At 45.4% G+C, this 12,338-nt stretch overlaps 1 protein-coding gene across 3 annotated transcripts in view; it reads left to right on the forward strand.

Moving 5' to 3' along the window:
• The window catches only part of TSC22D1 (TSC22 domain family member 1), a 117,642-nt gene that overhangs the window by 94,700 nt on the left and 10,604 nt on the right, over positions 1-12,338 (forward strand). The window contains exon 1 of one of the 3 annotated variants that reach the window (XM_056555431.1): positions 399-1,043. The exons of 1 other annotated variant lie outside the window; for it this stretch is intronic. In XM_056555431.1, coding sequence (XP_056411406.1) covers positions 901-1,043 — 143 coding nt within the window. In that variant the 5' untranslated portion in view covers positions 399-900. Of the gene's footprint in view, positions 1-398; positions 1,044-1,523; positions 1,546-12,338 lie in introns of those variants that run through there. One more of the 3 variants, XM_056555434.1, reaches the window with a different exon arrangement.

A 12,338-nucleotide genomic window follows, 5' to 3' on the forward strand; every position in this document is an offset into this window, starting at 1 on the left:
CAACCAGGGTGCCTCCAGCTGTTGCAAAACGGCTGTCCGGGCATGCTGGGAGTTGTAGTTTTGCAATACTGTATTAGGGTAGTTCTGCAATACTGTATTAGGGAGGTGTTAAGTGTGGTGCTGTAACCCAGAATATACGATTCTCAGTCACACGCTTGGCTTGTTCCTAGTTGTTGACTAGTATATTTTCAGGTGGCTTTTCCCAGTCTTCGCGGAGTTTCTTCTTTGCAGTGTAACTTCCATATACAGGCATACACGCATTCTTTCGTGCGAGACATGGCACATGAATTCTGTTTTTTCAGGTCTGTGCTCCTATTGACGGTAATGCTTCAAAACAGGCGATCTCTGCCCAAGTGATAATTGCTCCTGACTTGATTGAGTGGATTTCTTTAACCCTGCACTGGCTGGACCAGTGCTTTTGCCTCATTCAGCCATCACACCTCCTTCCTCGCCGCAGCTTCCGGACGCTACGGCTTATCCGGACGTCGGTCGGGGGTTAACATTCAGGACCGACGCGTAGTAACACACTCCTTGTAAGTGGATTAGACAAGAGGAAAATCTGCAGCAATTAGTTGCCCGGCCATTTCATAACTGGATTAGCCCACTACGAAAAGAAGCCAGCTCCTGTGTTTGGCGAGATGTGAAATCTCCCAGTCGTAAAGATCTTAATCTCTCTTGATGCTTTATGTAACAACGTCACGTGACCCGCAGCTCGTGTTGTCATCGTCTGCCCTTGTTTTCTCCTCCTTGATCTCAAAGCCCAAACCAGGCACCAACCTCTCCACTAAACATACAAGAGACCTGTGTATCCTGGTGCAGAAAAGTACTCCCCTCCCCTTTTTATACATAGAAATCACAGTATAGTGAGATGCGTTTGGGCAGCACTGGACGAGTTGTGAAATGTTACAGCATGACGGACTCACTCGGCAGCTAGGAAGGATTCCTCCAGACCTCTCCATGCAATGGACCATTCACCGTAGCAGCCGCTCTTGTACAGCAACCATGAAGGTGCTCGTCTTGGAGCTGGAGCAGCATCTGAAGAGGTATATTCTTATTTCTTAGGGAACCGTCTGTTGTCTACACTGTTTTTGGCCAAAAGCAAGCAAGCAAGTAAGCCACATAGCAGATTCCGTAGGCTTTCCCTCACTTTGTGTGCTGGATACACGAATACAAGCAAGTGACTGTCTCTGTGATACAATAGTGACTTGTGTGTTTATAGACTGCTAGGAGCGATTGTTCCCAGGAAGTCTTTCATCTCTCCGACTTGTACAATAAAATGAGCTGGTAGTAAAGGATTAACAGCGGGAGCTTGTGTGAAGGTTAAAGTCTTCCCTTTCCTGTGGTTTATGCTTCCTCTTACCTGGGATGACTGCTTCTCTTTATGAATCGTTCCCACAGGACGGGCAAGAAGACACCTTCTCTGTCGTGCCAATCCTTGCCCCCCAGCGATGTGTTGCTATTGTTAGCGTGACATACCTATCTATATGCAGTAACAACCTCCTGTATGGGATCTGGATGATGGTGTGATGATGACAGCTGCAAAACGTATTTTATTTAATTTTTTTCCAATAATATTTTTTTACTTGAAAGATATTTTACACGGCCTTAGCTTATCTAGACTTCTCGATTAGAACAATTCCTTCAACTTTATTCTATGCAGGAAAGAAGTCGCTTCTTTTAGTCCTTTTTGTTTTGTTTGAATGTCTGGTAACAAGTCACTTGACTATGAAGATTTTCATAAGATTTTTTAGTAAGTCATAGCATTTATATAGGTAGTGATTCGTAGAGTAGTCTCTTTGTCTCCTTTTTACTAGGCCAACAGATCTGAAGAAAAGTCATGTTTGTAGAGGGGACATGACATCAGCATCTCTCTCGTATATTGGCCTAGATTTATCAAACTGTGTGAGAGAAAAAGTGGAGGGATTTTTCCCACAGGAGCCAATCACAGCTCTGCTTTCACTTTACCTCAGCTCGCTGGCTGAGCTGTGATTGGTTGCTGTGGGGAAATCAATCCATTTTTTCTCTCACACAGTTTGATAAATCTCCCCTATTGTGTATATAAAATATAATGCACAGTGGCCCTTATTTACTAACAGTGTTGTGTAGGTTTCTTTGTGGGTTTTAATTCCCTACAATAAATTTTCCAAGGTATTTACTAAGGTTTCCCTACATTTTGTCCGGTTTTCCTCAGCTCAAATCCACCACATTTTATGTGGAAACCTTAGTAAATATGTTGGGTTTTTGTGAAAATGTCGGGAACACATCCCTTTTCGGAGACCACACCCCCTTTTCCCAGGCGGTCACGCCCCTTTTGGGGGGTTTTCTTAGCAAAATGGAGAGTTAGTCAGGGTTTTTTCAATTCTGGCGCAGACAGAATTTCTGGCGCACAACCCGACAAAACATGTCGGGTTTGCAATAGTAAATGAGGGCCAATGAATGCAGCATCTGTTTACAAAATTTTAATGATGATGACCCTTTTTAGTATTATATTTGAGGTATTTTCTGTACTGGTGTCTTCAGTGGTGGGCACCCCTGAAGTTTACGTTCTAGACCAATGACTGCCACTACCTCAGTATTTTCCAACCAGGGTGCCTCTGCCTGTTGCAAAACTACAACTCCCAGCATGCCTGGACAGCCTTCGGCTGTCCCGGCATGCTGGGAGTTGTAGTTTTGCAACAGCTGGAGGCACCCTGATTGGGAAACACTGTAATAACTAGTGGCGGCAAATTGACGTGTAGTACTGCTACCACTGGGGGGTATATGCCAATAGATGCTGTAAACTGATCACAGATCAGATGACTAAGGTATTGAAGACTAAGGCCTTGCCGAGTCTTATATGGCAGCATGTATGTAGATTATCTCATGACATCTAAACTCCAAATGGGGGGGGGGGGGGGGGGGGAAACATCCTCTTAGTGCCCATGCACACTACGTAGGAATTCCCTCAGCAGATCCGTGACGAATTGAATGCCTATTTCCCACAGAAGTCCCATTGACTAATGTGCTTTTCCGGACTGATTCCGCAGAGAAAAAGAACGCGTTCCTTCTTTCGGCTACGGAACTCTTGTATTGTAAACGGAGCTGCTGAAGCCCATTGAGATGGACTGGATTCTGCTGCAAGTGGACAGAGCAGAGTAGTAGTGTGCATGGGCTCTTACAAAATCCAATTCATACATAGAATAAAAGTCCCATAGAAATCTTAGTTCTTTGTTACAGCTACATAGCATAGAGCTGTAATACGCTCATGTACATGAAGCTTTATGCGTTTTATATTAGGCTTTAATAATCCAAACCAATCTCTAACTTTAAAGAAGAACGGGACATTAGTAAAGGTGTAACATTATATAGGTATAATGGCCAAACTGGTCATGAGAAAAAAATGTGTATATTCCAATATTGTTACTCCACATGGACGAGGACCTATGCAAATATGTAAAGTGAAGCGTTTTGTGTAGTACGGTATATTGTGATATGACATAAGTAGCAATTCCGAATATAGTTGTAACTGAATTAGGCACTGTGGAGCAGTGTTTTGCAAACAGTGTGCCTCCAGCTGTTGCAAAACTGCAACTCCCAGTATGCCCGGACAGCCATTGGCTGTCCAGGCATGCTGGAAGTTGTAGTTATGCTACAGCTGGACACACACTGGTTGGGAAATACTGCTGTAAGGTGTTCTGTCTGTAAGGTCATCTTTCCAGCAGGAGCAAAAATCTAATCTAGGTCCGTGTTTCCCAACCAGGGTGCCTCCAGATGTTGCAAAACTACAACTCCCAGCATGCCCGGACAGCCTTTGGCTGTCCGGGCATGCTGTGAGTTGTAGTTTTGCAACAACTGGAGGCACCCTGGTTGGGAAACCACTGATCTTGGTATTTCCTAGGGTGCAGTAATAGAATACAACATGCTATAAACCATAACGTCTACTGTATACAGTCAGAGGAATTTTGCCGTATGGTCAGATGGTGTAGAAGCAGCGCTCCGCTCCGGGTTCTATATAGGGACCTATAAGGAGCAGAGCATCTGTCGGTGCCCCGGGGGAGGAGGAGTTTGTAGAATTTGGTGGTCTTCCCGCCAGGATGATGTGAATGAAATCCCCCCCCTTGTCTTATTATGGGGTGCTGCATATGACACTGGGTTATTTTAGTTCTTTACATTTCTGATGTTGTGGTGGTGATTGTTGTCCTGTTAGTTTTTTTAAGGAATTTGTTCTTCTTTGGAAATACTTTACATATCAGTTTACTGTACCATGTCCCTTTTATACTTGGTAGAGCTGATAAGAAATGCTGGCTGAAGTCTGGAGAACTATGTGGTGAATGAGAAATGTCCTTGTTCTACAGGATATGTGTATGGAATGGGGTCTCTATCCTACCTAGGCTACTTCCAAAGTGCGTGAAACTTCAAATGTATGGACCATGTTATGGTACTGCTGCATTATTTCATAGAGCAGAAAAGAACAACCCTGATGTATAGCAGCAACTCTATCTAGTGCAGTGTTCCCCAGCCAGGGTGCCTCCAGCTGTTGCAAAACTACAACTCCCAGCATGCCCGGACAGCCGAAGGCTGTCCAGGCATGCTGGGAGTTGTAGTTTTGCAACAGCTGGAGGCACCCTGGTTGGGAAACACTGATCTAGTGAGTGGCGGCCTATGGCTCCTATGGCTCAGACACTATTGGGGACATTTATTATGGTCAAAAAAAACAAATGTAGCCAGCACCTAACCCAATACACGGGTGTACGCTGGTGTGGAAAGTACAAAACATGTAAAAAATAAAATAAAAAATGGCACACTTGGTCAACAAAATGGAGGCTCTTAGCGCACTTTTTGATCAAAACGTGTCCCCCCCCCATCCACCACGCGGAGGTGGCCTCATATCGGATGGGACCCTAAACATTCACTCACCTCAGGCTGGGCGACATGCTGGATCCACTAACAACCTAAAACAACCTCCTGTGAAATAGGGGAGGGGATGCACGGCTACAGAGGGAGCCACTCCCCCCAAATTGCGCAGCAAAAAAAAAAAAAAGACAAATGTAGCCAGCACCTAAACCCAATACACGGGTGCACGCTGCTGTGGCAAGTACAAAACATGTAAAAAAAAATTGTGTTTAAAATTGTCCAAAAAAAAAAAGTTGCTGCGAGTTACATAGATAGATAGTATGGTTGAAAAAATAGACAACCATACGTCCACCAAAAAGACAACCAGTCATATCACCGTCCATCAAGTTCAACCGAGGAATTGAAGGGAAGGGGTATGAATTAAAGGGGTAAGTTGTGCTGGTTTATTTATTTATTTTTATTTTTTTGCAGCGGTCATAGATTTATCAATTGGGACTTTTGTCGCTAATTTATGCGACCATTTAGGCACACCAAATCTGACCACACAGTAAAAAGTGTCTATACCACGCAATATTTCCAGTCATCACTATTCCGCTAGCAAATGCATTGCCATCTATGGGGTGGTAATGCAGTCTGTGCAGTCTTAACATTTCTGCCAATGGGCAGCGCTGTCTGGAGATTCTGCAGTGTGAACCCGGCCTTATAGAATGTACCCAGAAACAGACATTGTGGCCCTAGCAGCTCCTGACACTTCTACTGCAAGATGGAAGAGATTTGGCGGCATTTAGCGCTGCACCAAGAACTAGGGCTCCACCCTGAGCAGCACTGTTATAATGGAATACTAGGGCTCCAGCTAGTGACATTCAGTAAAGCCCCTTTGAGAAGACCACCCAAAATTGGATATGGATGTAATCTTCTCAAATAAGGGGATATTCTGGAGAGGTATATTGTATACCCATTATTTATGCTTTTAGGGTGTGTTCACACGCTATTACTAGCAGCGGGTTGCCGGCTGTGGGAATCCTGCTGCGAGTTATGCTACCACTGATTTAAATGGGTCCACAGACAGTCCGCAATAGTGTCAGATTTGAGGACTGTCCGCAGACCCATTCAAATGAATGGTAGCGTAACTCGCAGCGGGAAACCCGCTGCTAGTTACTAGCGTGTGAACGCACCCTCAAAGGGGTACTCCGGTGGAGAACTTTTTTTTTTTTTTTTTTTTCAGAAAGTGCCAGAAAGTTGAACAGATTTGTAAATTACTTCTATAAAAAAAAATCTTAATCCTTCCAGTACTTTTTAGCTGCTGAATACTATAGAGGAAATTATTTTCTGTTTTAAACACAGCTCTCTGCTGACATCATGACCACAGTGCTCTCTGCTGGCATCTCTGTCCATTTTAAGAACTGTCCAGAGTAGGAGAAAGTCCCCATAGAAAACATATGCTGCTCTGGACAGTTCCTAAAATGGACAGAGATGTCAGCACAGAGCTCTGTGTTCCAAAAAGAAAAGAATTTCCTCTGTAGTATTCAGCAGCTAATACGTACTGGAAGGATTAAGATTTTTGTAATTGAAGTAATTTACAAATCTGTTTAACTTTCTGGCACCAGTTAATAAAAGAAAGAAAGAAAAAAAAAGTTTTCCACTGGAGTACCCCCTTTAAAAGGTAGAGTCTGGACCACCTCTTTAATAGACCCCTTTCTGTCCCCAGACCCTGCCCCTGCATTGAAATATAGGCGTCATTGATATCTGGACCTATATATATACCAGTTACTGAGCAATGTATATGCACATCAGTCTTTCAGTAGATGTATATGACAACCCTAAGTACTCCAGCTTGGTCACGTTGCAGACAGTTCTCCTTGTAGTAAATGGTATGTAACCGGTGTTGTCAGATGTATAGATAACAATATATCCAGTCCATGAGTAAGTAAGGTACCTGCAGTAGAGGCTTCTGAGCGTTGTGTACTGCATGTCCTCAGCGGGCCTGACTGATCCTTGTCTGAATCAGCATTGGACGTGATTAGAGATGAGCGAATTTACAGTAAATTTGATTCGTCATGAACTTCTCGGCTCGGCAGTTGATGACTTATCCTGCATAAATTAGTTCAGCCTTCCGGTGCTCCGGTGGGCTGGAAAAGGTGGATACATTCCTAGGAAAGAGTCTCCTGTATCCACCTTTTCCAGCCCACCGGAGCACCGGAAGGCTGAACTAATTTATGCAGGAAAAGTCATCAACTGCCGAGCCGAGAAGTTTGTGACGAATCAAATTTACTGTAAATTGGCTCATCTCTAGACGTGATCTTACACAAAGCAATGGTGGTAACTAAAATACACCCTAAAAAAAACTATTTTCCCCCATAAACCTTAAGTGTCAATATTATAAACTTTCGATTTGTCAAACTTTTAGATCCCATTTCCGAATTCCACTGCGATCATGAGTAATAGCAGGGGCGAAGTGCACCTCAGCGCTCTTCACTCTCCAGCCAGCTGCCCAATCCAACTGGACTAATGTTTCCCAACCAGGGTGCCCCCAGCGGTTGCAAAACTACAACTCCCAGCATGCCCGGACAGCCAACGGCTGTCCGGGCATTCTGGGAGCTGTAGTTTTGCAACAGCTGGAGACACCCTGGTTGGGAAACCCTGCAATAGATTAAAGGGGTACTCTGGTGGAAAAAAAAAAAAATATATATATATATATATATATATATATATATATATATATATATATATATAATTATTATTATTATTATTATTATTATTATTATTATTATTATTTTTATTTTTTTTTTAAATCAACTGGTGCCAGAAAGTTAAACAGATTTTTAAATGACTTCTAATAAAAAAAAAAATGTTGCCCTTCCAGTACTTTTTAGCAGCTGTATGCTACCGAGGAAATTCTTTTCTTTTTGAATTTCTTTTTTGTCTTGTCCACAGTGCTCTCTGCCGACACCTGATGCCCGTATCAGGAACTGTCCAGAGCAGGAGAAAATCCCCATTGCAAACCTATGCTGCTCTGGACAGTTCCTGACATGGACAGAGGTGTCAGCAGAGAGCACTGTGGACAAAAGAAATTCAAAAAGAAAATAATTTCCTCTGTAGCATACAGCTGCTAAAAAGTACTGGAAGGGTAAAGATTTTTTTAAAGGGGTACTCCGATGGAAAACTTTTTTTTTTTTTTTTTTTTTTTAAATCAACTGGTGCCAGAAAGTTAAACAGATTTGTAAATTACTTCTATTTAATAATCATAATCCTTCCTCTACTTATCAGCTGCTGTATGCTTTAGAGTTATTTTTTTTTCTTTTCTAATGTCTTTTCTGTCTGACCACAGTGCTCTCTGCTGACACCTCTGTCCATGTCAGGAACTGTCCAGAGTAGGAGATATTTGCTAAGGGGATTTGCTTGTACTCTGGACAGTTCCTGACACGGACAGAGGTGTCAGCAAAGAGCACTGTGGTCAGACAAAAAAGTATTCCAGAAGTACCACTTCCTCTGCAGCATACAGCAGCTGATAAGTATTGGAAGGATTAAGATTTTTAAATAGAAGTAATTTACAAATCTGTTTAACTTTCTGGCACCAGTTCATTTAAAAAAAAAAGTTTTCCACCGGAGTACCCCTTTAATGCAGTGAAAGAGTCTGATTTGACTTCAACCAGCTATTACTCATGGTTGCAGCGGGACTGGGACCCAATGCAGTGTAAACTTTTTGATATTTCCAGAGGACATTTCTATTAATGACAATAACATTTAAAAGTTTTGGATAATACTTGAGGGTAGATATGAGGTCTCTACCAAGATTTGGCACCCACCCAAGACCGTATAAAGTAAAGCGTTGTTCTGCCTCAAATACGACTGTTGTAAAGTCCATTAAATAGTAACCAGAGCTACTTCTGTCCTAACTAGTTCCTGTCTGTAAGTGATCAGGACCAATGACTATTTGTTCTGTGTATGATCTGTAGGATTGTAGGAGCTGTCACTCATTCATTCATTCATAAAGTAGAAAGTGAAAGTAAGATAGCAGATTGGCACTGGTATACCAGACCATGGTCCTGATCTTACATGAATTTCCAGAGGACACAAAAAGTTTTCAAATCAACAGGTGCCAGAAAGTTATACAGATTTATAAATGACTTCTATTAAACAATCTTAATCCTTCCAGTACTTATCAGCTGCTGTATACTACAGAGGAAGTTATATAGTTCTTTTCAGTCTGACCACAGTGCTCTCTGCTGACACCTCTGTCCATGTCAGAAACTGTCCAGAGTAGGAGAGGTTTTCTATGGGGATTTTCTCATGACACGGACAGAGGTGGCAGCAGAGAGCACTGTGATCACACTGGAAAGAACTACACAATTTTCTCTGGAGCATACAGCAGCTGATACGTACTGGAAGGATTAGATTGTTAAATAGAAATAATGTACAAATCAGTTTACCTTTCTGGCACCAGTTGATTTGAAAACATTTTTTTCCCCCCCTCCAGAGTACCCCCTTTAAAACTGGTCTGTGTGTAAACTCAACCTTAAAGGGGTTGTCCTACTAACAGCAGTCATCTCCTATATCCGCAGTATGTGTAAATTCAGAGGGGCCCCCAGCAATCTCAGAGGTTTTTGGGTGCCCCTTGTGAATAGAGTGGTAGTGTGCAGGAACAGAGGAGGATAGCCTTCCCGTGGATAGGTGATGAACGCGGTGCCCCTGTCCGCACCTTGTGATTCTTCCTTACATTATATAGATCATTCACATCAGTAGATGTGTAGTATTTAAGTGTATTTGCGGGAACACCAGCAGCATCCAAAGTGCCAAAACTACAACTCCCAGCATGCCCGGACAGCCGTTGGCTGTCCGGGCATGCTGGGAGTTGTAGTTTTACAACAGCTGGAGGCACCCTGATTGGGAAACACTGATGTTAGAGCACTGGTCTCCAACCGGTCTCTTCAGCTGTTGCAAAACTTCAATTCCCCAAATACCTCTCCAGCCCTTTTGCTATCAGGGCATGCTGGGAGTTGTAGTTTTGTAACAGAACCAAGTTGGAGAACACCGATGTATGGTAAGCACCCTAAGATGTCCCATGTGACACTATTTGGAGTGTGTGTATGTAGATGGATAGGAGATCAATCAGTGCTCCCCTAACTGTGAACCTCCAGATATTACAAAACTACAACTCCCAGCATGCCCAGACAGCCATTTGAGTTATTAACCCCCCACAATTGGCTGGTAGTTTGCAACATCTGGAGGGCCACAGTTTGGAGATCACTGGGAGGGATGCATGAATCGGAGAGCGTGCATGTTATTGGATACTACTCGCTTGTATAATGTATCTTGTCCGCCTCAGGCAGTCTGTGCCCGCACAGTGTGGGCCGTTTATAGGATCAGTACGTACAGCAGTGATCCCCAGAACTGTCAGAACTAGAATAACCATCTGTCAGGGCACGCTGGGAGTTGTAGTAGCTGGGGATACAGCGCTTGGTTGGGATGTATTAACCTTACAGTGATGCTCTACTTGTAACCGCCTGGTGGCGCTGGCGCACCGTGTATTCTGCTGTAGTCATAAGGATCGCTAGAGCTTCCCGTGTGATGGCCGCAGGTGCCCGCACAGTGTGTACGGTGTGATGAGGCTGTGTGTATGGTATAATGGGGGTTGTGTGTACGGTGTGATGAGGCTGTATGTACGGTGTGTACGGTATAATGGGGGCTGTGTGTACGGTATAATGGGGGCTGTATGTACAGTGTGTACGGTGTGATGGGGGCTGTATGTACAGTGTACGGTGTAATAGGGGCTGTGTGTACAGTGTGTATGGTGTGATGAGGCTGTATGTACGGTGTGTACGGTATAATGGGGGCTGTATGTACAGTGTACGGTGTGATGGGGGCTGTATGTACAGTGTGTACGGTGTGGTGGGGGCTGTGTGTACGGTGTGATGGGGGCTGTGTGTACGGTGTGGTGGGGGCTGTGTGTACGGTGTGGTGGGGGCTGTGTGTACGGTGTGATGGAGGCTGTGTGTACGGTGTGATGGGGGCTGTGTGTACGGTGTGATGGGGGCTGTGTACGGTGTGATGGGGGCTGTGTGTACGGTGTGATGGGGGCTGTGTACGGTGTGATGGGGGCTGTGTACGGTGTGATGGGGGGCTGTGTGTACGGTGTGATGGGGGCTGTGTACGGTGTGATGGGGGCTGTGTGTACGGTGTGATGGGGGCTGTGTGTACGGTGTGATGGGGGGCTGTGTGTACGGTGTGATGGGGGGCTGTGTGTACGGTGTGATGGGGGGCTGTGTGTACGGTGTGGTGGGGGCTGTGTGTACGGTGTGGTGGGGGCTGTGTGTACGGTGTGGTGGGGGCTGTGTGTACGGTGTGGTGGGGGCTGTGTGTACGGTGTGGTGGGGGCTGTGTGTACGGTGTGGTGGGGGCTGTGTGTACGGTGTGGTGGGGGCTGTGTGTACGGTGTGGTGGGGGCTGTATGTACGGTGTAGTGGGGGCTGTGTGTACGGTGTGATGAGGCTGTGTGTACGGTGTGGTGGGGGCTGTGTGTACGGTGTGGTGGGGGCTGTGTGTACGGTGTGGTGGGGGCTGTGTGTACGGTGTGGTGGGGGCTGTGTGTACGGTGTGGTGGGGGCTGTGTGTACGGTGTGGTGGGGGCTGTGTGTACGGTGTGATGAGGCTGTGTGTACGGTGTAGTGGGGGCTGTATGTACGGTGTGATGAGGCTGTGTGTACGGTGTAGTGGGGGCTGTATGTACGGTGTGATGAGGCTGTGTGTACGGTGTAGTGGGGGCTGTATGTACGGTGTGATGAGGCTGTATGTACGGTGTGATGGGGGGCTGTGTGTACGGTGTGATGGGGCTGTGTGTACGGTGTAGTGGGGGCTGTATGTACGGTGTGATGAGGCTGTATGTACGGTGTGATGGGGGGCTGTGTGTACGGTGTGATGGGGCTGTGTGTACGGTGTAGTGGGGGCTGTATGTACGGTGTGATGAGGCTGTATGTACGGTGTGATGAGGCTGTATGTACGGTGTGATGAGGCTGTATGTACGGTGTGATGAGGCTGTATGTACGGTGTGATGAGGCTGTATGTACGGTGTAGTGGGGGCTGTATGTACGGTGTGATGAGGCTGTATGTACGGTGTAGTGGGGGCTGTATGTACGGTGTGATGAGGCTGTATGTACGGTGTAGTGGGGGCTGTATGTACGGTGTGATGAGGCTGTGTGTACGGTGTGATGAGGCTGTATGTACGGTGTGATGAGGCTGTATGTACGGTGTGATGAGGCTGTATGTACGGTGTGATGAGGCTGTATGTACGGTGTGATGAGGCTGTATGTACGGTGTAGTGGGGGCTGTATGTACGGTGTGATGAGGCTGTATGTACGGTGTAGTGGGGGCTGTATGTACGGTGTGATGAGGCTGTGTGTACGGTGTGATGAGGCTGTATGTACGGTGTGATGAGGCTGTATGTACGGTGTGATGAGGCTGTATGTACGGTGTGATGAGGCTGTATGTACGGTGTGATGAGGCTGTAT

This window comes from Hyla sarda, chromosome 2 (genome assembly GCF_029499605.1).
Source record: "Hyla sarda isolate aHylSar1 chromosome 2, aHylSar1.hap1, whole genome shotgun sequence".
Lineage (NCBI taxonomy): Eukaryota > Metazoa > Chordata > Amphibia > Anura > Hylidae > Hyla > Hyla sarda.